A 24,004-nucleotide genomic window follows, 5' to 3' on the forward strand; every position below is an offset into this window, starting at 1 on the left:
GGACTGATTATGATAAAAAATACTGGAACGTGTTGCTTCGAGTCCCTGATATATATATATGCCATGAAACTTGCTCACTTGATTAGTTGTCTGTAGTAGTTTTCTTTAATATATTTTCAGAGTTTGCATTCGCTCTCGTTGTTGGGATGCCTGTATGGTTGTAGATGGAGGAACTTCATTTGAATTTAATGATGGAGCAATAGCATCAATATTGATCAACACAGAAGATGCACTGCGTACTGTTTTGCTAGAAGAATGAAGAAACAGTGGAAAGTATTCAAAACTTAACAACGCAAAGAAAGGGATGCTGCGTCATTTCAGATGTGAAAATTGCTCTTCTGTGTAGAGATGCATTTGAAAACAAAGATTGAAATGGCTTTTCATTCCTTTTGGATGAGAAATTCTTGGGAAACCAATGTTTGTCATTTATTGCACACCTTTATAACAGGAAAGTTAACTGAAGGTTTGCATCTCAAGCCTGCAAAGTCATGACTCTTCAAAACCTTAATGAATCTGACATGATGCTTTCAAAACCAAGGCAGGGATTAAACAAATTGGTATTAATGTTAAACTGTACAATTCTGTAGAAGCAGTCTAGTATTGGTTTCAGCAAAATGTTTTGATTCTTCCTATATACTACATCAGTTTCTAAAAACAAATGGTATCAATGGTAATTAACCTAAAAAAAAAAGGTTAGTGTTGAATTTACTTACCCCCAAATTTGAAGTAACCCTTTTGTATACACCAAGAGTTTTACTTTTCTAATTTTGTCATAATGTTTGAAATGGACTTCATCACACTGGTTTTTTCTACAGTCTAATATTCATACCTGAAATCCAGGAGTATCTTGTGTCAAACTTTTCCCCCTGTTTGAATGATGCAGTGCCTAGCTTCTATGGCAAGAATGAGTCTCACTTGAGATTATCCCCAATTCCTAGTTGCCTGCTGACAATGTGTGTTTTTTTTCCTCATAGGCTTTTTTTCAGTAAATGTTTTTCAGTGAATTTCCCACCCTCCACCCTCAGAAAGTATGTATAGTAGCGATCTTAGGCATGATGTTACATCATTACAAAACAAGAACTTCATCTGTTTAATTAGGACCAGGAGCAGATCAGAAGGGAGATATTCCCCCTCTGGTCTGGGCTGAAGCCATGCCCCCAGGAGGCCAGCTGGTGTTATCAGTTGGCCAGAGAAAAGCGTGAGCAATGGGTGCACTTGAGCAGCAGGCCAGATTACCTTGCCATTTACCTGTGCTGGATGATGGTTTCCCACCCCATCCCCACAGCAGCCACAAATGGGCCCGGCGAAGTGGAGACCGAGGGCTAATTATTGAAAGTACACAATAGCATTCCTTCTAATATTTCAAACTTGTGTAGAACGGTGTGTGTTCACTGCCCTCAAATTAAATGGGTACAGTTGAAGACCAGTTTCCATTTGTGAAGTGGGGAAATATTCAAGCAGCTTGGAAAGCACTCATTTTTCAATTAAACCTGTGCTATATGTCCTTTTTAGAAAAACAGAATGACCAGTTTGCGCAAATACCACATTGCTGGGGCACCTGGTTTTTTTTTGGGGGGGTGTGTTGCCGTATAATTAAGGTGTACAACAAACCATAGAACTGCGACCACAACCAACTACTCTCCCTTGTTTTATTTAAATTAGTGGTATAGCTATATTTGCAGAGATGGTATTCAGTAGTGTATTAGTTGGCACTACTTAAACCAAGGCACAATGCCAATTGGCTGCAACTAAAAAAAAGTTCTTGCAGGTTCTAATAGGGTTGTGAAAATGCTGCCAAATAACATTCACTGTTTACATTTGAAATAGTAATGAACCCTCAATGTGTGTCAAGTAAAAGTGTCCCCCCTTTTTTTAATTACACAGCTTACATCTTCAACACTTAACACCTAAAATTAAACATGTTGGAAGCAGTTTTGGAAAAAAACACATTGCTTTACAAGGCTGAAAGCTAGCCTTTTAGTGCACACAACAGTGAAACAATTACACTGAAATATGTATAGACGTCTTTAAACTACACTGTGAAGAACTAAAAAACATAGCGGAAAACTCCCACTTAAATTTTGTGCGCTACAAAATGGCACATCAGTTTAAAGTATTGGATGGTCTTTATAAGGCTGAGGCCCAAACTATAGGTAATTGGAAGTACAGCTATACTGAGATCAGTGGGACTTAATTCCAAGAAAACAAGTTTAAAACAAGGAAGAAAAATGGCATGAAAATTCCTGTCAATAGTGAATGAGTTTGAAGGTTAAGAAAGCTGTGAAATTAGTCCAATAGGGTTGCAATTTATTCTGTGAGCTTCCTAATCTAAAGTTTAAAGTGCTGAGCTTGGAGCATGATCAACTTGCAACTTGAGGGTAATGCCACATTTGGGAAATCCCAATAAGCCCTCTCCCCTGATAACACATGAGGCTTGTGTGCACAGATTTTGCATTCCCTAAAGTGCCTGTGCACTGTCTAACATGCATATATAGGTAAGAGGGAGGTGGCTCAGTTGGGCCAACGTGGTACTGTGCTCATGAGCCTGCAAAAAAAAATCCATTATATTCTACTGTGCCAAAATAATTTAGGGTTTAAAATCTGTTGTATATAAAGATTACTATTTATCTTATAAAGTTTGAAACATGATCAAGTGGGCATGAAGCTCTGTCTTAAATGCGATGCAATCCTAAAAATAATCCAAGCAACAACTATCTTTTGAGGTGATCTGATCAGAATTAGGAATTTGCAGATACCAGAATAGATGCGATTTCACATATGAAGTGTTCCTGGATACCCTCTATTGGTCTACATTAGGCATCGGTGAGCATCATAGTGGGCTTTTTGAGTGCTCATGTTAAACATTTGAAAACCTTCTGAAAATCGTTGGTTGTACAGTGTAAACCTTCAAAAACCCACTTTTATCAGCTGTTCCTCCCTTTCCAGCCATTTCATATTGTGGGGAGAGGTGTAATAGGCAGTAGATGACTCCCGAGGCATTCCCTGGCAAATGACACCTGGAGAATTTCCTGTTGGGAATCATAGAGCACAACTTTGATGCTTGATGTGGTCGCCGTCATTGGGCTCTACGTGGCCTCATGTCTCCAATCTGAAGCGAGGGCTTTTTGGCTTTTGAAAGTGGGGACTGTCAGGAGAATAGCGGGAAGGGAGGTGGATAAGAGCTGCATTCATGTTGAGCCATGTTTCAAGGGGGCTGTACCAGATTCAAATTGGATGCACCCTATTTGGGCAGGGAATGCCTTACTTCAAGCCTCCCCATTCAATACTTATCCCATCTTCAGTTTTGATGTGGTCTATCACATAACTACTGGTGCTGTTCTTGTGTGAATGGAACCTCAAACAATAGATCTGTAATTAATCTGACTTAAAACAGTGGGTGGGGGCTGCAAGTTTCTTTGGGGAATGCTTTAACCCCCTTTTCCAATTTGTCCTCCCCCTTCCCCTGGTTGCTTGTGTGTGCAGTGAATCGGAGCTTGTAAGGACTGCTTTATCTTGAGAAAGCAGTGCAGAAGGGGAACGGATTAAATGTTCCCCAGTCAAATTAGAAGCCCCTCCTACCCATGGTTGCCCTTAAATGTGTTGGGAGACCAACTGCAGAGCTTCCTGCCTAACAGGCATTTTAGCTCAAATAAAAACTGCTTGTGAGAAGTATGACAATCTTTAGTAAGACAATTCATTTTTAAAGGTGCAATCCTATGAATATATTGACTGAAAAACATCCTACTTTTTCCATCTAAACATGCATACGATTGCACCTTTAAAGAATTGCCTAAATTGTGTTGCACTGAATTTATATGATAGGCTAGAACATGTGGAATGTGTGCAAATAAAAACATAATGTGACTATTCCTCCCAAAATTGTTTAATTCCAGCATGTCAGACTAAATGGTGTTAATGTTTTAACCTGGATTCCTCATTTTATTAAAAACAAAAGCATTGAGATTTGGGTTTACTTGGAAATAATGTATGGTGTGGTTGGTAATTAAATGTAATAAAGGTGAGCTTTTGTTTTTCTGCTGTTTTGTTACTTCATCTGTAAATAGCTGGTATTTAGCCAAGCAGAAAATGCTTTTTAGAAAGTTGTGTTTGAGTTACTTTTTCCTTTCACAACTCATTTTTGAATCAATCTATTTGCAGTTCTTTATAAATACTGAAGCTAAGAGTATTATCACCAGTGTAAAAAATCTTTTCCATACTTAAAACATTTATGCTGTCAGTACTGTGACGGGAGTAGGGGAAAAGTGATCCATATAATCATTTTTTATTAACCGAGTACAGTAAAAACACACACCTCCCATCATCCCCAACCTGCTGCTCTCCAGATGTGTTGATGATGGGAGTTGTAATCCAACACATTGGAAGGGCATCAAGTTGGGGGAAGACTGCTCTACGTACATGGGGTGGGTGTGGAGAATGAGTAAGAGAACTTCAGGCACAATGCTATGTATGTTTAGACAGGGGAAAAAGTCCTATAACTCCCCGCTCTGCTGGCTCCAACTGAGTGTTGAACAAGCCATGAATTTACTGCCTGCAGCTAGGCAAAGCTATATGTCATCTTAAAACATACACTAAATGTTTCAAGTAGCCTTTTAGGTCTTGCATCACTGCTTAAAACTCTCTTTAATAACCAGTTCCCATGTATTTTCCAAGGTGACCAAATGGGGTTCAAAGGGACAGGGCTTTGAATAGTCTACATGGGGTAGTTACCAGTGTTAAGTTTTTCTCTTGACCTGTGAAATGATTTCAGAAAATTCTGTAATTAATACTTGAATTGTCTGCATTTCAGTGTTTAGCACTTAAGTAGAGGGCTTGTTCAAGCATTACGTGGTTTTCCCAACTCTTAAATCTCATTATCTGTTTGAATCTCCTATCCCTCATTTCAGACCAGATGTTAAAATTTGGAGGATGGGGATTGAACAGCATAATTCTGTGAGCTAAAGATTTTGTTCTGATAGGCCTTTTTCTCCCCCAACTTCGAATGACCTACTTAGATAATTGCTGAAAAAAAGTTAATCCTGCAAGGTTTAAAGCTTTCTGCAGCTACGTCTTGTATCACCTTAAAGACTAACAAATTTATTATGACATAACTTTCATGAGCTATAGCCCATTTCATCAAATGCACAAAGTGAGTTATGAGAAGTGAAACACATACATTGTTGTAGGGATGTTGTAAACAGTTATGTCAGAGGGAATTGACAATATCCTTTGACACCATGTGTGTAGACTTGAAACTCAGGACAACACATTATGCATCGGATGAAGTTGGCTGCAGTCCGCAAAACCATAATAAATGTGTTTGTTTTCAAGGTTCCACAAAACTTGCTTTGCTGCAGCTAAACAGACATCGCTACTTAATTCCCATTTTACAATACAACACAGAGCCTGCTACACTCTTCTAGTACTTGAATCTATTTGAGATCTTTTTAACAACTCTTCTTCAGTTAATTTTATACAGAGAGAAAGAGGTGTAAAAATAGAGGTGTATTCCCATTTCACAGGCTCATCTTAAAAGCAGTTTAGTCCTGTACCAACTTAATACTTCATGTATGCATTTCCACTTCAGAGATAAATCGTTGGGTAAGGAGGTATGGAGACTGCAAAGGATACTTTCTTTCCAGACAAGATTCTGGTATTGGCAGACCTGGCAAATTACCAAAGAAGTGATGATTCACTAGACCATATTAATATTGCTTCTTAACCACACACTAAAACAAAACTAAAGATGTATACTTAAAACCTAAACTTAAAATCACATTTTTACAGCAGTCTGACAATATTATGTATGACTATGTGAACATTACTTTAAGGAAGGTTAGAATAGCTGAATTAGGTAACAAGTGGAGTACATGAAAATTTGAGTTTATTATCTAACAATCACACTTAAGTTGTTTTAAAATAGTGTTTCCAGAAATAGGCATTCCAGGTTAAATATGAACTTTTGTACATGATTGGGATGTCTTCAGTAAAAAAAAATAGAAAATACAGTGTTTAATAAACCACTTGATACAGCTTTTCCCAAAATTGAATTTAAGTTAGCTTAAGCAGCTGTGGACTGCACGGCAAACTACAAAGTTAAAACAACTTCAGAAGAACTCCATAGTCCAGGCTTTGAGGAATTATGACAGCTGAAAATGTTTTCAAGCTTTGTTACAGACCAACTGCATTTTTCAAGCTCAGTCTGCACTGGATTCCCCAAATCTCTTGGTTCTTTTTGCAGCTGATGGTGGGTCTTGCGATAGGTGTAAAATGGGAGGAGTTGATCTTTATATGAGGAAGTGTTGCCTTTAGAAGTTGTAGGGAGCTGGCAGTCACTATGCCAAAAACCTGGACCATTTTGAGCGTAGCTATTTCACCAAGATCACTACAATAGAAAAGAAAATGAGTGGGGGGAAAAGTTGGCTGCTACATGATGTAGTTTTTCCACATTTGAAATATATGCCGTACAGTAGAGGCTATGGCCCTAACTAACCTTCCTTGAAGTGCTACTGCAATCAGTGGGACATATTTAAGAAAGCGTGAAAACGGTTCTAAGCGCTAAGCTTGTTTACAAGAGTTTATTGCTGAACATTTATTTAGAATTTTGGGGAATAGACAAGGTACAGAAGACATCGTTACAGATGACCATTTTACCACACATCTCTTGGCCTGTTTAGACAATACACGAAGCCTCAGTTAGGCACTAACCCTATTGTAGCAAATTACTAGTGAACATTTTAAAACCGTGGTTATGTAGCTACCATGGTTAGGAATAGTTCACACAACATACTAAGCCATAATGTTTAGCTCAAAATACTTAACGACCATGGTTTAGCATGTCATCTGAACAGGGTCACTACGTCATGGGTCACATGACATGCTGAGCTCAAAATGCTTAACCATCATGGTTACCCTCTATGCAGCTTCACATACTAACAGATGACCCCACTACCCCAGCACAGGTAGGCTGTCTGTCTTGGCCTGTAGTCTGTCTGTCTTACTTGCTGCGCTAGATGATGAGAGAAGGGATCTTTCACCCATGTTTATATTTTGTAGTCTCTTAACACGGAAGCATGTTTTACTCACTTGTTACAAGGGAAATTTCTTAACAGAGCCAAACCCTATGTGTCTACTCAGAAGGAGGTCCCATTGAGTTCATTGATACTTACTCTCAGGTAAGTGGGTATGGGATTGCAACCTAAGGTTTCAGGGAAAAGCGGTGGTGCATCATGGTAGAAAATAGAAATAGCTGGTGGAGGAACAGTATGTTTCTTAATGAGAAACAGATATGAGTTGTTACTATTTCACTGGGGAGAGAATGGGCCCATTGCATTGCTGGTAGGCTAAAGTGGTTAAGGAGGTGATGAGTGGCTGTTTTTGAAGGGGGGCTGCTGGCCCACAATCTTTGAGAAAATAATAAAAAATGAAGACAAAAGGGTAAAAATAGGAGGGCCTGCCCTGAAAGGCGGGATACCTGGAAGACCAGGGGAGGCACAGTGGCTTCCACCCCTAACTCCACAGGAGAATCCAGAACATTTTTAACGTAGGATAACTTTTCTCCCATACTTTGACACTGGAGCAGACTATCTCTCTTTGTTTTCACCAACATTAGTAAAGAACTCCACATAGAATCCACAGAAAAGAAGAGAACAAAGATCTTCAATGTCAGTAGGTTAATGTCCTTGGTGGATGATGTGAAGTAGTTATTATGAAGACTTTAACCACCATGAGCCACTTGCTTTCAACTTTGAAATGTACTGAACAACTCAACCCTAAGTATATTGATTAAGAAGAAAGTCCCACTAAGTTGAGTGAAAATTGCTCTCTAGTCGTTGTGCTTAGAGGTGTAGTCAAAATCAAGTTTATAAAGATAGGTTTGGAATAGCAAAACTTTACTCACAGTAAGGCTGCAGGAGGTATCTGATAGCATCGACTAAGACCCAAGTGCTCAAGGTAAGCCAACTGGTGGAAGTATTGAAAGCATTCTGGCTTCAACATAACACTGTCACTGCAATAAAAGTATTTAAGAACTCCAGTTTCCAAATATCTAAACTGATAGGCTAACAGAATAAAAGGAACATATTTCACATAAATCTAGTTCTAAGTACATTTATTATCAAATTCTACTCTTGTGTAGAAAATGAGTTTAGAAGAAAAAAAGTAAGCTATGCGAGTCAGTATTTTAGAATAGGAAAGCGAGTCAATGAAAGGCAACCCCATCCATTTAATAATACTTCAGGAGGACCGTATGTTGCATGTAAAATGCTAAATGGCTCTTTTGGCATGTAATGTGTTTTGACCGAAAGTAGTACTATTTGGTCTTAATTTATTCTGCAACTCAGTATTTATTTTATTTATTTAATTTCTATACCACCCTAATAGCCGAAGCTCTCTGGGCAGTTAACAAAAATTAAAACCATAAAGTACAACTTTATAAAATACGGCAATTTAAACCACAATACAAAATTACAACCAGAATAAAACAAGCAGCAATGTAGAAATTTAAAATACAGATTTAAGACTGCAGAGTTAAAAAATTAGGATGGTAAAATGCTAAAATACTGGGGAATTAAAAAGATATCTTTCCACCAAGATATAACGAAGAAATGTTTGATAACACTCTCAACTTCTTACCTTAAATCTAAATGGACTAGCCTGGGACACCTCTCTACTAACGTTTTAACATCTGAAATATAAAAACAAATACAATCAGCTGATCACACATTTATATGCAGCACCTTTTCCATCTACAAATAAAGGCCTATGCAAAAATGTCTTTAATTTACTCCACTGAATGTACACATACACCTGCAGTTAAACCAGTCCTTCCCAACCTTTTAGACTACAACTACCATCATTCCTGAGCCTTAGTCATGCTGGCATGGTGATAAGGGAGTAGTAGTAGTCTGAAATACCTGGAGGGGACCATGCTGGGCAAGACTGAGCTATGCACACATGTCTAGTTTAAAATATTTACTGCATTAGAAAAGCACAGCAGACTTTCCACACACTCAGATTCCAGTTCTATTTCTGGAATGGAATTCTGTTTGGATTCCATGATTTTAAAAAGCCTGTTTAGTCCACAAGCAGTCACAGACTTGCCACTTGTACAATTATTTAGAACACTGATTTTATTGCAAAGCAAGTTGTTTCAAGTTCAAATGACTTTTCCACTGGCTTAGGCTGCCGTTCCACAAGCCACTTAAGCCCGTACGGAAGCCGTCTGGAAGTGCCGCACGCCTGATCCAGAGAGCTGAGCACGGGCAGAGGAGAACATGAGGCTAATCAGGTGTCTGCTGATTTCTCCATGTGGAGCAATTTCAGCATCCGCAGGGATATAGCCAAGTGGACAAGGTACCACCCGATTCAGTGCATTCCTGGTTACAAGTCACCACATTCTGGGATCAATTCACACTGTAGCTCAGCAGCAAAGCATATATTGTGCATGCAAAAGTCCAAGGTTTGATCCCAAGCATCTCCAGGTAGGGAAACACTCCTGTCTGAAACCCTAGAGATGCTGCCAATCAGCACAGGCAAGGGGTGAGCAACCTGTGGCCCTGCGGCCGCACGCAGCCCTCAACCTAATTTCAAAAGCCCCTTGGCATGCAATCAGTCCAGATCTCTGGCAAGTGGGATCCGTCCATTCCCAAGCAGCTCACTGCGTGGGAAGGAAGGAGAGAGAAAGGGGGTGGGAAAAAGGGGGTGACACACTTACTTTTGGCTCTGCTTTCAACCCTGATCACGGTCAACAACAACAAAAACAGTTGCTTGCCCCCGGTATGGACATTGCTGAGATAAACAGACCAATAGTCTGACTCTGTGTAACGAAGCTTCCTATAGTCCTATGATGAAATGCAACTTCCCCCAACTCAGTAGCCTCCAGATATTTTTGACCATCAGCCCAAGCTAGCATGGCCAACAGCCAGGAATGCTGGGAGTTGTAGTCCAAAACATCTGGAGGGCACCAGGTTGGGAAAGGCTGAAATCTTGTGGGAAACGTACCATTACTTCTGCATACATGAAACTACCTCTTCTAAAGTAGGTGGGAAAGTTACTGCAGGGAGAAGCAACATATCGTATCTCCCCTGTCCACAAGGTACGTTACTCACTTTAGATAAGTCTGTTAGAAGTTGGGTTTAGGCAGTGTCCCAAGACTTGGTGTCAAGTTCTACTATGATGGACAATGAATGAAATTCCAGGAATTCAGGCAGCCCTAAATCGCTTTTGAAAGGAACCAGCTTTTTTCATTGTTCCCACCAGGTCATTATTTATTTATTTATATAGCACCATCAGTGTACATGGTGCTGTACAGAGTAAAACAATAAAATAGCAAAACCCTGCCGCATAGGCTTACATTCTAATAAAATCACAATAAAACAATAAGAAGGGGAAGAGAAGGCACCAAACCTGAGCTAGCTATCTCAAGCCAAATCTGACTTCTCACCTGACATCAGTAGATTCTGCCTGTATCCACTGAGGTTCAGCTGTATTACTTTGGGAGGAATATGATTGACTGCTGCTTTCACGTGATCAATTGTGAAGTCGCACCAGGCCAAGTTCAGCTCTTCTAGCCTGTGTGCAAATGGAGAAAATATACTTTTAAAATACTTCAGGATTGACTTATTACTTAGAAAGCACCTAAAATCTCTAGGTCAGAGCTTTCCAAACTGTGTATCGCGACATGTTAGTGTGTAGGTGTGTCACGCGAACGTAACGAGAAACCTCTGAGTCTATGTGAAATAAGCAATACCAACTTGCATGCATTTTTATGCAGCAAAGGTGCCGATTAGTATGGTGCACTAGTATATTCCCCTTCCATCGTATTGTGTATGCACACCGTGGTCGAGGGATCAAACAGGCACTGCACATAATTGGGTCGAAACAGCTGATTCCACGTCACTGAAGTGACGCATTTTGTTAGAACCCCATCTTAACCACCGCTCGATCGCAGCTCGACAAAATTGGTTCAATGTGAAAAGTCTTGGAAATGTATGTTATTATCTTGCAAATCATATATTTTTAAAAATATAAATGAAAGGTTTTCATGAGATATATTGTGTCCCCATACATTTCGTTATTACAATTTATGTATGTGTCCGTATCTCTTACAAGGGGTTAGTTTAACCTCTGGTTTGCTAGTAAAACTGAATTACTGTGTCGCCAAATGATGCATGTCTAAAAACTGTGTCACCAACATGAAAAGTTTGGAAAGCTCTGCTCTAGGGGCTGCACAAAAATAAAAAGGCCCTGCTCAAAGGCTTTACAAAACAAACATGAAGATGTATGCGATGTTTTCTATTTAGCAAAAGTTGGGTTGTATCCACTGGGGTCATTCTGGTAATGCAAAGCTTCTAGCACTTGTACAAACCCTGTTTTCATCCTTCCACGAGTCAAATCCAACACTTGGATCCTGTTTCTGCAAGGTGTTGCACAACATATTACAACTTCATTAGACGAGTTGTTGCTTGTTATAGTTGTGCTAATTGTTCTGCTAGTGGCTGTTGAACCGCTGTAAGCGGACAATGCCAATTCTCGTAATTTTTTCTGCTGGTGCGGCCTTTTCCAACCAGGTGTGTTGGACTGCAATTCCCATAATTCCCAGACAGCATGGCTGTTGAAATCCAACATACCCAGAGAGCACCAGGTTGGGAAAGGCTGTACTGGTGGAATTTATTTATTTATTGCATTTATACCCCACCTTTTTTCCTCCAAGGAACCCAAGGCGGCGTACATAATCCTCATTTTAACCTCACAACAACAACCCTGTGAGGTAGGCTGGGCTGAGAGTCTGTGACTGGCCCAAAGTTACCCAGTGGGTTTCCATGGCTGAGTGGGGACTAGAACCCGGATCTCCTGACTCACAGTCCAACACTTTAGCCACAACACCACACTGGCTATAACCCATTTAAAACAACAAAACCCAGGATTACTGCATGGCAAAAGGGAGTTCCCAGCACAATGCGTAATTAATTCATGGAATCCGTTGCCAGAAACTGGGATGCTGGTCACTAGTGGAGATGGCATAAAAGGGGACAAATCCATGCAGGATGGATTTATCAATGACCACCTCTGAACAGAGATTCCAGATCGCTGACTGCCAATTAGGGGTGTCCAAAATTGATGAGTGGTTGTCCCACCGCTACCCACCCCCACGAACCATGGCATGCGAGCACTCGGCAGCTGCCTGTCCGGCTTTCCCCCACTGCGTTAATAGCAGCCACCATTAATGCAATGGGGAAGTGGGCAATTTCCGGAGGCTATCCCTACTGCCAACGGGAAGCAACAGGAAGGCGGGGAGGGGGGCTGTGCCCTTCTTGCCCTGCTCATGGGATTTCCCAAAGCACCTGGCTACCCAGAATGTGACACGGAATTGAGAACTGGAGGGATTTTTGGGTTCTGTCCAGCAGGGGGCGCTGCTTCTTGGTAGGTCAAATTAGACTCATGATTGATCCAAGAATATCAAATGACAAAGCCCCAATCAGATTTTAGCTTCCAGGGGGAAAAGAGAAGGAAATATGTATTTGCTTGTACCTGACCAGAAGTGAGTGAAGTGCTGTTACCAATAAAGTGAGCTGACAGTCTTAACTAGAATGGAATGCCCACTTTAAAAACAGACTAGGAATGAATAGGTTGAGGGAACAGGAATATGTACTTGCCCAAACAGGTACCAGTCTGTTTGTAAAACTGATCAAATTAAACCCACATTCCCACAATGCTTGGACAGTGAGCTGTGTTGAGTTTTCCTTCGCATTCCAGTAGGCCCCGATATTCTGGTCTAGCAAACAACTCCTTCTAAACTCATTTTTGTGTGTAAAATGCAGTTTATGGTTTAGCAGGACACCGGAGTGAAAATGGCAACAAACAAACATGCAAAAGACATAACGTTATGCATGCTTAAACAGAAAAAAGTTCTACAACTTTCAGCGTTCCTCATGTATGACTGCCTGGGGAATGCTGGGAGTTGTAGAACTGTTTTCTGTCTAAACAAGCATAGGATTGCGTCCAGAGTGGCATGCCGATCTCTCTCACAATCAGAGAGATCTCGGCATTGTGTTTCGCATTTCTGCCTACAGATCCAGCGCCGGTGCTAAATTCATGGTTGTTTCCTGTTAATAAAAGTCAGTGGATATTTATTACCTAGGACAGCTGTTCAACATCAGCTCCAAAGTTTCTGCAGAAAACCCAGAACATCCCGAGAGGTTTAGTCGCACCAAGCTGGAATTCTGTGCTATATTTCTAAAAGGGAAAAACAGACAAGAGCGTCCAAGAGTTAAGCAGCCTGATCACCAGGTTAATCTCCAAGCCAGCACCTGTGGCATCTGAATTTGGATGAGCTCTGGTTAGTTCAAACCAAGGGTGGGGAATCTGTGGCTCTCCAGATGGTTCTGACTGCAACTCTCATCATCTCCATCCATCGCCCATGGGGACTGGTGCTGATAAGTTCAGCAACATCTGGAGGGTCACCCATAGGAGGAGACCACCCCCAGGTCTCCTACTATGGGTGGTTCCTTGGTGTTGACCATCTCTGGAAACTCTAGCTTCTCTTCAGAGCATTTCTCCACCGGAGGCATGACAGAAATATGCCTCGATATGTAGATTAAGCAATTTGTGTTTTCCGAAAGTTCACCCAAGTCCTTGCATCCCTGAAATGCCTCAAATTCTGAGAGCACAGATTTAAATTTGGTTGAAGTCTACTCGTGCAGAATGTTAAAGAATTCTTAGCCAACTCACTTAATTATGTCATCAGAGAGCACCAGTCCTTCCAAGCTGAGATTCTGTAGACTCTGGCACCTGCTGAGAATACTTTGAAGATCTGCAACTTTTATTGTACAATTGGATAGATCCATGTGTTGTACCTGAAGAGGTCTGAACATAGGAGGGGAAATGAAAAAAGCAAAATTAATTTTAGAATCCAATTAAAACACACACACATACACACTCAAAATATTTAAACATGCAGGAAACCTACCTTAAGAACGTATAGAAAGCATTTGCGATATCTGTTAATATGCTAAGTGGCTTCATTTATTTACTGAGGCCCATCTACAGATGCAACACAATAAGGTGGCAAAGTCTTGCAGCAGTAGAATGGGTGGTACCACTGCAGAATGCAGTGTGTGTGTAGAGTTAACATGAACCCATGGAAAAGTCCCACCACCACCAAATGCTGGTGAAATTTAAATCTAGCAATACTTAATTTATCAAACTTAAGCTTATTTTACTGCTTTAACAACTTCAAATGCATCATAACATAATTGTCAAATATAAAATTGTACTAATTTATTTATTTCATTTATTTAAAACATTTATATCCCGCCCTATATCAATAAGATCTCAGGGCAGCATACAGATAAAAGCATACAGTATAAAACAGTAAATATACACAGCTAAAAACAAATTAAACCATAAACCAAGTTTAAAACGATATATAATTTAAAAGCAGTAAAACTATTAAAACAGTTAAAATTGGCATACTCATGAAATTTACAGAGCAAGTTATGTGTATTTATTCAGAAAACCCACTCTGTTCAGAGGAACTTCGGCCATAGCTAGACAGGGTGATATCCTGGGGTGATCCCCGGATCATCCCTGTGCGTCATGATGCACAGGGGATCCCAGGAGCAGGGAGGGATGATCCCTCCCTTGCCCCGGGATATTGCCCTACCTTTTCAACTTGCTTTTTCCGCGGTCTCGGGATGATCCCGAGACCGCGGAACATGCGGGTGTGCATCGCAGTTTGTCCCGGCTCCTCGTAGTTACTCGTGGTTACTTTTTCTTCAATGCTACAGATTGGCTCAGTTGAGGCAACACATTTCTCAAAGGTGGTTTTAGAATTCCACGGTGGAGTTTTTATATCACCGTTGGCAAATGCGTTGTCTGGCAGAAAACTCCACCCCACAGTGTAATTTTTTGGGAAAACACTCCACAGTGAATATCCACACTATGCAGAGGAGAGTTCCTGCACAACCATTGTATTGTGTGTTGTGTGGAGGGCACCATGGAGTTTTCCGTTGCGTTGATTTGACTTTTCCCACTGGCTACAGAGTTCCCAGTATAAAGATCTAAAACGAGTTCTCTCCAATTCCCAGGCCACTGGTACACACTGCCTCTCATTTTTTGACAGAGGCTTCAGCTCATCACAAGGTAGCATGGGCCTGAATATAAAGACAGAATGAAATTGAAAAGAAAGGGAGGGGGTTTCTTTGTTTCAGAACAGAGATTACCTGCTTGTTTTAAACAAAGGATTCCCAATGCAGGACCTTGGACAACGGAAGGCTGTTATGCCCAGTGGCAGCAACTGGCCAATCACTCCTGGCAGAAGAATTTTACCTGCAAGATCAAGTGTCTGCCAGAGGGACTCGTCGACCCTAAAAGGAAGAAATTAGTTGAGCGGTTAGCAAATACACCGAAATCTTAAGCAGAATTGTAGTAGTCATTAGCAGGCGTTCACAGTGCAATCCAATGCACAGTTGTCCCACTGTCCAAAGGGGTTTACTGCTTAGTAAGAACATCTAGGATCGCAGCCTAATTTGGATCGCAAAAGCACCGGCTCATACAACTGTTTACACAGTTTCAACGTTCTGATGGAAGCAGATCACATTTCTCCCATGTTGATCGTAGCTCTGCCTGAGAAATGGATAAATCTCTTTGCAGGCAGAGTATTCTCTCATGTGTCTTCCAGTTTTAGGGGCAGGATGGAACCATAGTACAGCTATGACTTGCCCTGTGTTCTAACTTCATCCACTATGCGCGGACAGGATATCGTGCTATTATCTGTGAATCAAGACTTGCGGAACTTGTTTTTGAAGACTCATCATATCGCACCAGATTAAGAGACCCTCTGTGTGTGTAATCCCGTCGAACGTAACATGACAAAACCCACAGAAATGCCAAGTGAAGACCAAAACTATTAAGCTACCACTTAACAGAAAAAAAAATGCTCCTTGAGCATTTAGACATAAATCCATTTTAGAAATGAACAGGTTCTTACGAAAGTCGATGCCATCTCTGGCAAACCTGGGAAACTTTCAGCAGTTCGGTCAAGGACAGATATGAAAAGATTCCCAGCAGCAATTCATCAGGCAAGGTATCCCAAGAAATACCTGGAAAAGGGACAGGAATGTTACAGAGTTTTACACTTACACATAAAATATTCACAAAATTGAATTCCCTAAGGCGGCTTTATAAACACAAATTGTTATTAATACGATAGCCTTTTAACTGAGACATTTCAAACTTTTAAAACACATGAGCTCTGAAACGTCCCCACAGGGGATCTGGTTGCTCATTAGCTAATTTCTTTTTATATATTCAACAGCATTTTCCTATTGGAAAGTTGTGTTTTATTTAGAGATGTCAGAAAAATGGAAATAATGCAATATTAGCACTTTTTACAGATTGAAAGTCACTTTGTTACTTTAGGAACATAAAATATAATTATGTCCAAGTTGGTTTGGCATAAAATTAATACATTTGGTATATTAAAAGTAGCGTATTCAAACAATTATTACAAATTTAATTTATTCTTTTGCTTTTTTAATTTTTTTGGTAACAAATGGAACTACCAGCTCCTGAACTGTTAGGAACACCTGAACTGTAAGGAACCTCTTTGATTCTGCCAGTTTATGAAGAGCAGGCAAAAAACAATTTAAAAAAACAACAGAAGAACCCACCAACATTAGTAACAAAGAAAATTATTTATGTCTCCGCTAGTCCTCCAGTGTCAAGACATAAAGCACCCATTCCCATAAAAAGAACTGAGAAAAAAAAGGGGGGGCAAGATTCAATGAATATGCATGAAATTTAATCAGACTCATTTTCTGACCTATAGCTATCACTATTAGTTTCAGTCTCTGCTTCAGTGACAGTGCCCCCTAGAGGCAGAAATGCATCTTGCTCTTGCATTTGAGAGTTGTAGTCTCAGTTTACAACCTAGGACTCACTTGTCCTTGATGCACAGAAATTGTAATAATCTGATCCTGTAGTTTTTAGAAATCATTTGGAGAAGTAAATATCTGAACAACTCGTATTAAACATTTTATTCATCGTGCTAAAATAAAACATCCCGTAATCTGTTTTTTCATTTTTTTCAATTTTTCGGAAAAAAACCAAAAAAGGCTTCGGAAAAAAAAGTTTCACTCCCAAATTTTTCCGTTTTTTTCGCTGGGCCTTCACATCTCTAGTTTTATTATTATTTTCTCCAGAGCATTGGTAAGTGGTGTCTGTGTGTCCATACATGTATTCTTCAACAAAATGGGACCCCCAAATTTAGGCCACCAAAAAGCAATGGGGTAAATACGGCGTTAGGTATGGATCGAACACATTTCAGACCCTTTCATTAATAACATCCCTTCGTTAGGAAAATCCAAAATAGATGTACAAATAACTTTTGTTAAAAACTCAAAACATGCTTCTATAATAAGATAACAATCCTATACAGACTTACTGGGAGTAAGTTTCATTGAGTAGATGTACGAAGGAGTAGATGTACGAAGGATTGCATTATAAGAGACCATTTATCTGCCCCCTGCCTTTCCCTGATTCCAGCTACAAAGGCTGATGTCTCTGTTGCTATTTGTATTTTTAAAAACCTTTCAAAATCCTCTTTGTTTGGCCTCATTATGAATTATTATAGGATTGTTTAATCTTAGCATATGTTTATTAACATGAGATGTTTCATTAGCCTATGTGCATGACTATTTAAATCGCATTGTGACTTGCAACTGTTAAGAGAATTATTTGGAAATGTTGCCGTTTTATTGTGTAAGTTACTGTAAGCCACTTTGATCATTGTTTTACCATAGAAAAGCAGCATACAAAGAAACTGACGCTAAAAATAAGTTATAGAACTCATGCCTATTTGTAAAAATATAAACATTCCTAAAATAGAAAAAACACAATGATATTGTTATCACATCATTAATACATGGTTATACAGCATAACTCCAACTGACAAAGTATCTCTAACAGGAAAAGGAGGCTCCTGTTTTCATAGATGTAAAAGATTCGTGTGCTCCTTATAAACTATGAAAAGTAGTTGCCCGTACATATCGTCAAATATATAACCTCAAGCTCTACATGCATAGCTATCGTCACCTCTAATCTTACCTAAATGCCTTCTAAAGCTCATTTGCCCAGATACTGGCGGTCTAAAAGGCAAGTGAAGCATTCCAAAGCCAGTCAACTGGTTTTTCCTTCATTTTCTTAAAGCGGACACAGCAGTACTACTATTTTATTCTGGTTGTACTTTTATATTGCGGTTTTAAGCTTCCACATTTTCTATTTTATGCTGTCCCTTATGGTTGTAATTTTTGTGAATCACCGAGAGAGTTTTGGCTATTGGGCGGTATAGAAATGAAATGAAATAAATCTCATGTTTTCAGCAAAGTTTTGGGGACCCAAAACTTTGACTTATAGGCATGTTACATGTGCAGTGAGTAGGTTGAGAACTTATTCCTGCACCCACAATTTTTGAAATATTTTAAGAGCTGCCATTTTAAGAGCGTTTCTCCCTATTTGTCACAATCCAGTGGTCCAGACACCAGGGTCGTGTTCTATGTGGTGGCGGCTCCCCAGCTGGGGAATGCCTCCCGAGACAGGCTTTCCTGGCTCCTCATCAGTTGTCATTAGTAGCACAATCTTATGCATGTTTAAACACAAAAATGTTTTACCACTCCCGTGGCTGACTGGGGAATGCTGGGAGTTGTAGAACGTTTTTTAAAAATCTAAACATGCGCAGGATTGCTCCCTAAGCTGTTTTTACTTCAACCTGCATGTTCATTCTGAATGACACTTTTAATGTTACTTGTGTTGTTGCTATTTAATTTTGAATTGTTTTTGTTTTATTGCCACGCCCCGAGAACTCTGTTGTTAGTAAAATAAATAAAAGTACTACCACCAAAGCCTTTATTTTGGATCCCGTGTGCACTGGAGGTAGAGTAGCAATCCATAGCAGCAGGCATTGACAGCACAATCCTATAGACATGGCTACTCAGAAGTATAAGTTCCACGGAGTTCAATGTGGCTTACATCTAGGTAAGTAGGTATGGGATTGCAGCTGAAGGCAGACTTTCACCAAGATTAAGAGAGAAAAGTTCAGGCACTATAACAGTCAAATGCTGACCATGGCAAACAGTGTGGCAGGGAGCACATACGCTAATTTCAGACCCAAATCAAGTTCACTTCCTAATTATTTTTATCTCTATGTTATAAAGGCACTTACATATACATTGAGAGAGAAGGAGACCAATGGACCTATCTTAGAAGAGAGGACATAAGCTAGAAACGAACACAAACCTTTCTACAGACAGTAGAAGAACCATTACTGAAAAGGATTGTTAGAAATTAATTAATTAATATAAATTGAATTTCTGCTTAATTTAACTGATGATTTCCACTTCTGCATGAAAACACAATTTAGGGTGCAATCCTGTCTGGATAGCTGCCAGCCTCCGAAATCAGGAGGCTACTGACTATCCTATGCACAACAGCTGGAGGGGATCCTCTCCCTTGTGCTCTAGCTGCCCTGCATTTTTACCTAGATGGGCAATTTCACCTGTCTAGGCACAGCTTCAGGGAGGAGGAGGGAAGGGTCCTGGAGATGCAATATAAGGTTGTGTAAAGCAGCTCCAGAGTCTCCTCCTCTCCCTGCCCCCGGGACCGTGCCCTTTCCCCCATCTCTGCACTCCGTTTCCGAGCGCAGAGATGTAGCCAGCACGGCAAGAACCATACCAGCTACAAGGGGGCAGGGAGCTAGAAACTGAACAATCCTATACCCTCTAGACAGTGTCTAATGACCACAGGATTGCTTCCTTAACCATCCAGATGAAACAACTCCACCCACAGTTAATTTAGACCCTGCTATCACAATACAAAGCCGATCACTATTTGTTTAATCTTTATCATTTTCAGTTAGCGAAGTATGTAATCTTGAATGTGTTTTTGCACTGTTTCTTCTTTACCTGCTGCCGTTTCTCGAAGCAGCCTAGGTCTGCGGGCGATCACAAATTCTGTGTCCTTCGCTTTCTGCCGTTTCAGGGGTGGGCCCACGCACACCAGCTGCTCCTGGGGGGTGTTCTCATTTCCTAGCTTATCTATGAGGACAGACACCCCCATGCCTGAGAGCAGCTCCGAAGTCTTGCTGGGATGCCAGCCCCACGTGAAACCCGTGCTGACGTTGCTGCCTGAATCCGGAATTTCCTGGAGATGTCTCCTGCAAAGAGAGCAAAGCCCCACAGTATTAATAAGCTATCCATGGATGCTCTTTAGCAGACATGTGAACAAAGACAGAAAATCAAGAGAAGAAGCGGTTATAAATACATCTTTTGAAATTACCATTCTCAAAAATGGCATGAGAGAGAGAGGTGTGGTCTTCTCCTCTAGAAAATTACTGGAGGCCGGTGGTCACACTTTCCAGCTATGAGCATATACGTAAATGCAGGACTGTTTGGGACCTCCTTGCTGTTTGGCCATAACTTCAGCTTCATTAATGCATCCTCAAATCAGGCCCTCCCAGAAAGCTGCAGTATGGGTGGCTCTATTAGCCCACTTTGGTGAGCTGAGCACTACTCCAGCATAAACAAATCCATAAGGCCATGCTGCTGGTGGCAGGAGCTCAGAGGCAACAGCTAGTGGAGGAAGCAGAGAAACAGGGTTGTTCTTTTTAAAACTTTGCTCAACTTAATGGGGAGATTACACAGGTCCCAGACAGCCTAATCCTCCCGCAAAAAAAAACAAAAAAAAACTATCAGACAACCATCTCACCAACTTCTCACTCCCCACCACGTACTCAATGAATACAGTACAAGATGACACTCAGCTGGTGATTCAATAGTCATATTGGCTTTAGAGAGAAAAAACACCCTCCTGTCCTTTGGCAATTGGACTTAATTGTCACAAGAAGAGTCCTTGGGTTCACGGAGTTGCTGGATGGAAATCCTGGGTGATGAGGGGCCATAGCTCTTTGAGAGACCACCGGCTTTACCTCTGGATGGTCCAATGCCTGGCCTGATGTAGCAGGGCAGGGAAAGGCCCGGACTGGAGACCTGCTGCCAGTTGCAGCAGAGTGGCCTTCCCCCAACCTGGTGCCCTCTAGATGCTTTGAACTACAACCCCCCACATTGCTAAACATTGGCCATACTGTCTGGGGATGATGGGAGTTGGTCCAACACACATGGAGGCCACCCGACAGGAGAAGGCTGCAATAGTGTGAATTGCGTTGCTAGATGGACCCATGGTCTGACTCTGGATAAAGTAGCATCATATGTAGTTAGGAACAAGGAAGCTGTCTTATTATACTGAGTCAGGCCACGGGTCCATCTAGCTGGGAATTGAAACTGGGACCTTCTGCATGCTGGGCAGTAAGTCTCTCTCTGTGTGTGTGTACCCACTTACACGTATGAGTACATCCATTCCCTTCCATGTGGAAGAGAACAACATTTTCGTGTTTGCATGATCTCCACAATCTTGTTTGGGTATGTACCTAAACGACATGTTGCTCCATTGTGTATAGGCAGAAAAAGGGTCACCTAAACCCTTCAGTGCAAGCGCAGATGTTTTTTGTATTCCACCACAAAATTTCCTAATGCAGCAATAGTGCACAAAATCACGACTGATGTTCCCAATTCATGCTCTGGCTGATTGGCTTGCCACATTTACGTTTTCAACTGATCTCTAAGGAAAAAGAAAAGGAGGAAAACATGCACAAACACATAAAACAACTACACAACAATCCGCCCTTCGGTACAGCTACAAGTTTGCCCGATTTCCCATATGCTACTTTTCCACCTGGCAATGTGTGCAAATGCTCAAATAGAGTAATAGTAACCGTTCTGGAGATCCTATCATTTCTGCATTTAAAAGGCACAGGTGAGAGGCCTTTGAACAACAGGGAACAATCTAAAAAAACTACATGTTGGCAATCCGCATATGACTTGGAGCACAGAAACATGCATATAGGGGTAAAAGCCTGCACGATTGAGGCCCCATTGATTTCAATGGGTCAACTTTAGGTAGGATTTATGTTAGATTTTACCCAGGGTTACAGCCTTAACACTTTCCAACAAGGCTGTTGCACCCGATTTGCAGGCTGCAGCCTTTAACTGGAAGAACTGAAGGACGAGCAAGTGCGCGCGCAAGCCGGAGTCCGCTTTGGGCGGGATCCGCTCACCCCACTATTTCTTTCCCATCGCACCACCTTGCCCCTCTGCGCCCCTCCGCCTTTACCTGTGCATGGTGCTCGAACGGAACGATGCATCGAGAGCTGGGGCCCCCGATCCCTCGGCTTTCCCGGCTCCTATGTCTTGCCTTCCCTTCTTGCAATACCAAACCCAACAGAACGCGCAGCGGCAGAAAACCAACAACAGAGGCTCGCGCGCTCGACCCGCCCGGGCTAACGTTCTCCGTGCTTGCAATGGCTCTTGGGAGTTGTAGTACCTTACGGTGGGAAGTTTGTTTCTTCGGGTCGCAATCCCATGCATGGGAAACAGAAAATAGTCCTACAACTCCCAGCATTCCCCAGCGCGCAGGGCCGGCAAAGGAGCACTGGGACTTGTAGGACTTTCTTTGTCTAAATATGCATAGGATTTCCCCCTAATTTTTTTCCTTTTTACTATTAACAATTCTATTGGCGGTTTGAAGAAACGTTAATAAATATTATTAAGAACGATGATTGCTCATATACTAGTTTTCAGTTATTAAAGGCTGTTTTCCTGTGATTGTTTTGCACTGTTTGTTGTTGTTTATTCGTTCAGTCGCTTCCGACTCTTCGTGACTTCATGGACCAGCCCACGCCAGAGCTTTCTGTCGGCCGTCGCCACCCCTAACTCCCCCAAGGTCAAGTCTGTCACCTCCAGAATATCATCCATCCATCTTGCCCTTGGTCGGCCCCTCTTCCTTTTGCCTTCCACTTTCCCTAGCATCAGCCTCTTCTCCAGGGTATCCTGTCTTCTCATTATGTGGCCAAACTACTTCAGTTTTGCCTTTAACACCATTCCCTCAAGTGAGCAGTCTGGCTTTATTTCCTGGAGTATGGACTGGTTTGATCTTCTTGCAGTCCAAGGCACTCTCAGAATTTTCCTCCAACACCACAGTTCAAAAGCATCTATCTTCCTTCGCTCAGCTTTCCTTATGGTCCAGCTCTCGCAGCCATAGGTTACTACAGGGAATACCATTGCTTTAACTATGCGGACCTTTGTTGTCAGTGTGGTGTCTCAGCTCTTAACTATTTTATCAAGATTTGTCATTGCTCTCCTTCAGAAGTAAACTGTGGCGTTACACCCCACAAGTCAATTCCAAATGTATGTCTGCAGTTTGTAAGTCTGGTTTTTAGAATGTTGGCCTGAGTGGGCGGAGTTAGAATGTCTTGGGAAGGGGGAGGAGTGAGATATAAGGGAAGGACTGAGGGGATTGGGAGTTCTTGTTCTTCTTCTTGATCTTGATCTTGTTCTGGTCAGGGAAACTTTCCAGGGAGACTTGTTAGGTACTCTTAGAGTCTGTAGTGCTCTCTGTATTTATGGTACTTAAGTTCTGGGAAATTTGAGGGTCAGTGTAGTGAGTGGTGTCTGTAGAGTGTGGTGTGCACGTAGTGGAAGTATATTAATTAATACTGATAATAAAGAAAGTTCAAGAGTGATTGTGTGAGAAAAAGGAAAGCGCGAATGTGAATGAGTGACCGGATTGTATGGAAGGTTTCAAAAAGGTTTTTAAATGTTATTTGAAACAAAGCTTATGAACTTTTAAAAATAAATTTTGATTGTTTGTTTTAAAACTACCACAAAAATCCCACGTGTCTGTTTAGCGTTTATCATCTTAAGTTTACACATATAACACCCACTCTGACAATCATTCACCTAAGCAGATATAACTCACAGCGCATTATTATATATATTAAAATCCATTCTCCATTTTAAACCCCTTTCTCCACATAGTTTGGAGGAAGGTGGGCTTTATCCCTTGCCTCAGGCGTATCAAGCGGTGGTGCTTGGCTTGAGCAGGGAGTAGCCTCGGC

General features: G+C 41.2%; 2 protein-coding genes across 5 annotated transcripts in view; one reads left to right on the forward strand and one right to left on the reverse strand.

The window, feature by feature from the left end:
• NADK2 (NAD kinase 2, mitochondrial) overlaps positions 1 to 4,033 on the forward strand; it is a 34,977-nt gene extending 30,944 nt beyond the window's left edge. For all 3 annotated transcript variants that reach the window (XM_063128165.1, XM_063128166.1, XM_063128167.1), the window contains one exon: positions 121 to 4,033. In XM_063128165.1, coding sequence (XP_062984235.1) covers positions 121 to 259 — 139 coding nt within the window. In that variant the 3' untranslated portion in view covers positions 260 to 4,033. The remainder of the gene's footprint in view (positions 1 to 120) is intronic.
• A 1,830-nt stretch (positions 4,034 to 5,863) lies between these two features.
• On the reverse strand, positions 5,864 to 22,354 carry SKP2 (S-phase kinase associated protein 2). Of its 2 annotated transcripts, XM_063128153.1 has the most exons (11): positions 22,222 to 22,353; positions 20,332 to 20,624; positions 19,959 to 20,209; positions 15,989 to 16,100; positions 15,222 to 15,365; positions 13,729 to 13,863; positions 13,135 to 13,233; positions 10,442 to 10,569; positions 8,632 to 8,683; positions 7,898 to 8,005; positions 5,864 to 6,382 (listed from the first exon to the last, which is right to left on the reverse strand). In XM_063128153.1, the coding sequence occupies exons 3-11, from the start codon at positions 20,110 to 20,112 to the stop codon at positions 6,169 to 6,171; spliced, it is 1,146 nt and encodes a 381-aa protein (XP_062984223.1). In that variant the 5' UTR covers positions 20,113 to 20,209; positions 20,332 to 20,624; positions 22,222 to 22,353; the 3' UTR covers positions 5,864 to 6,168. The 2 variants fall into 2 exon arrangements, with proteins under 2 accessions (XP_062984223.1, XP_062984222.1); XM_063128152.1 differs by lacking the exon at positions 20,332 to 20,624 and having other exon boundaries at positions 22,222 to 22,354.
• Positions 22,355 to 24,004: the final 1,650 nt, after the last annotated feature.

Source organism: Elgaria multicarinata, chromosome 6 (genome assembly GCF_023053635.1).
Source record: "Elgaria multicarinata webbii isolate HBS135686 ecotype San Diego chromosome 6, rElgMul1.1.pri, whole genome shotgun sequence".
Taxonomy (NCBI): domain Eukaryota; kingdom Metazoa; phylum Chordata; class Lepidosauria; order Squamata; family Anguidae; genus Elgaria; species Elgaria multicarinata.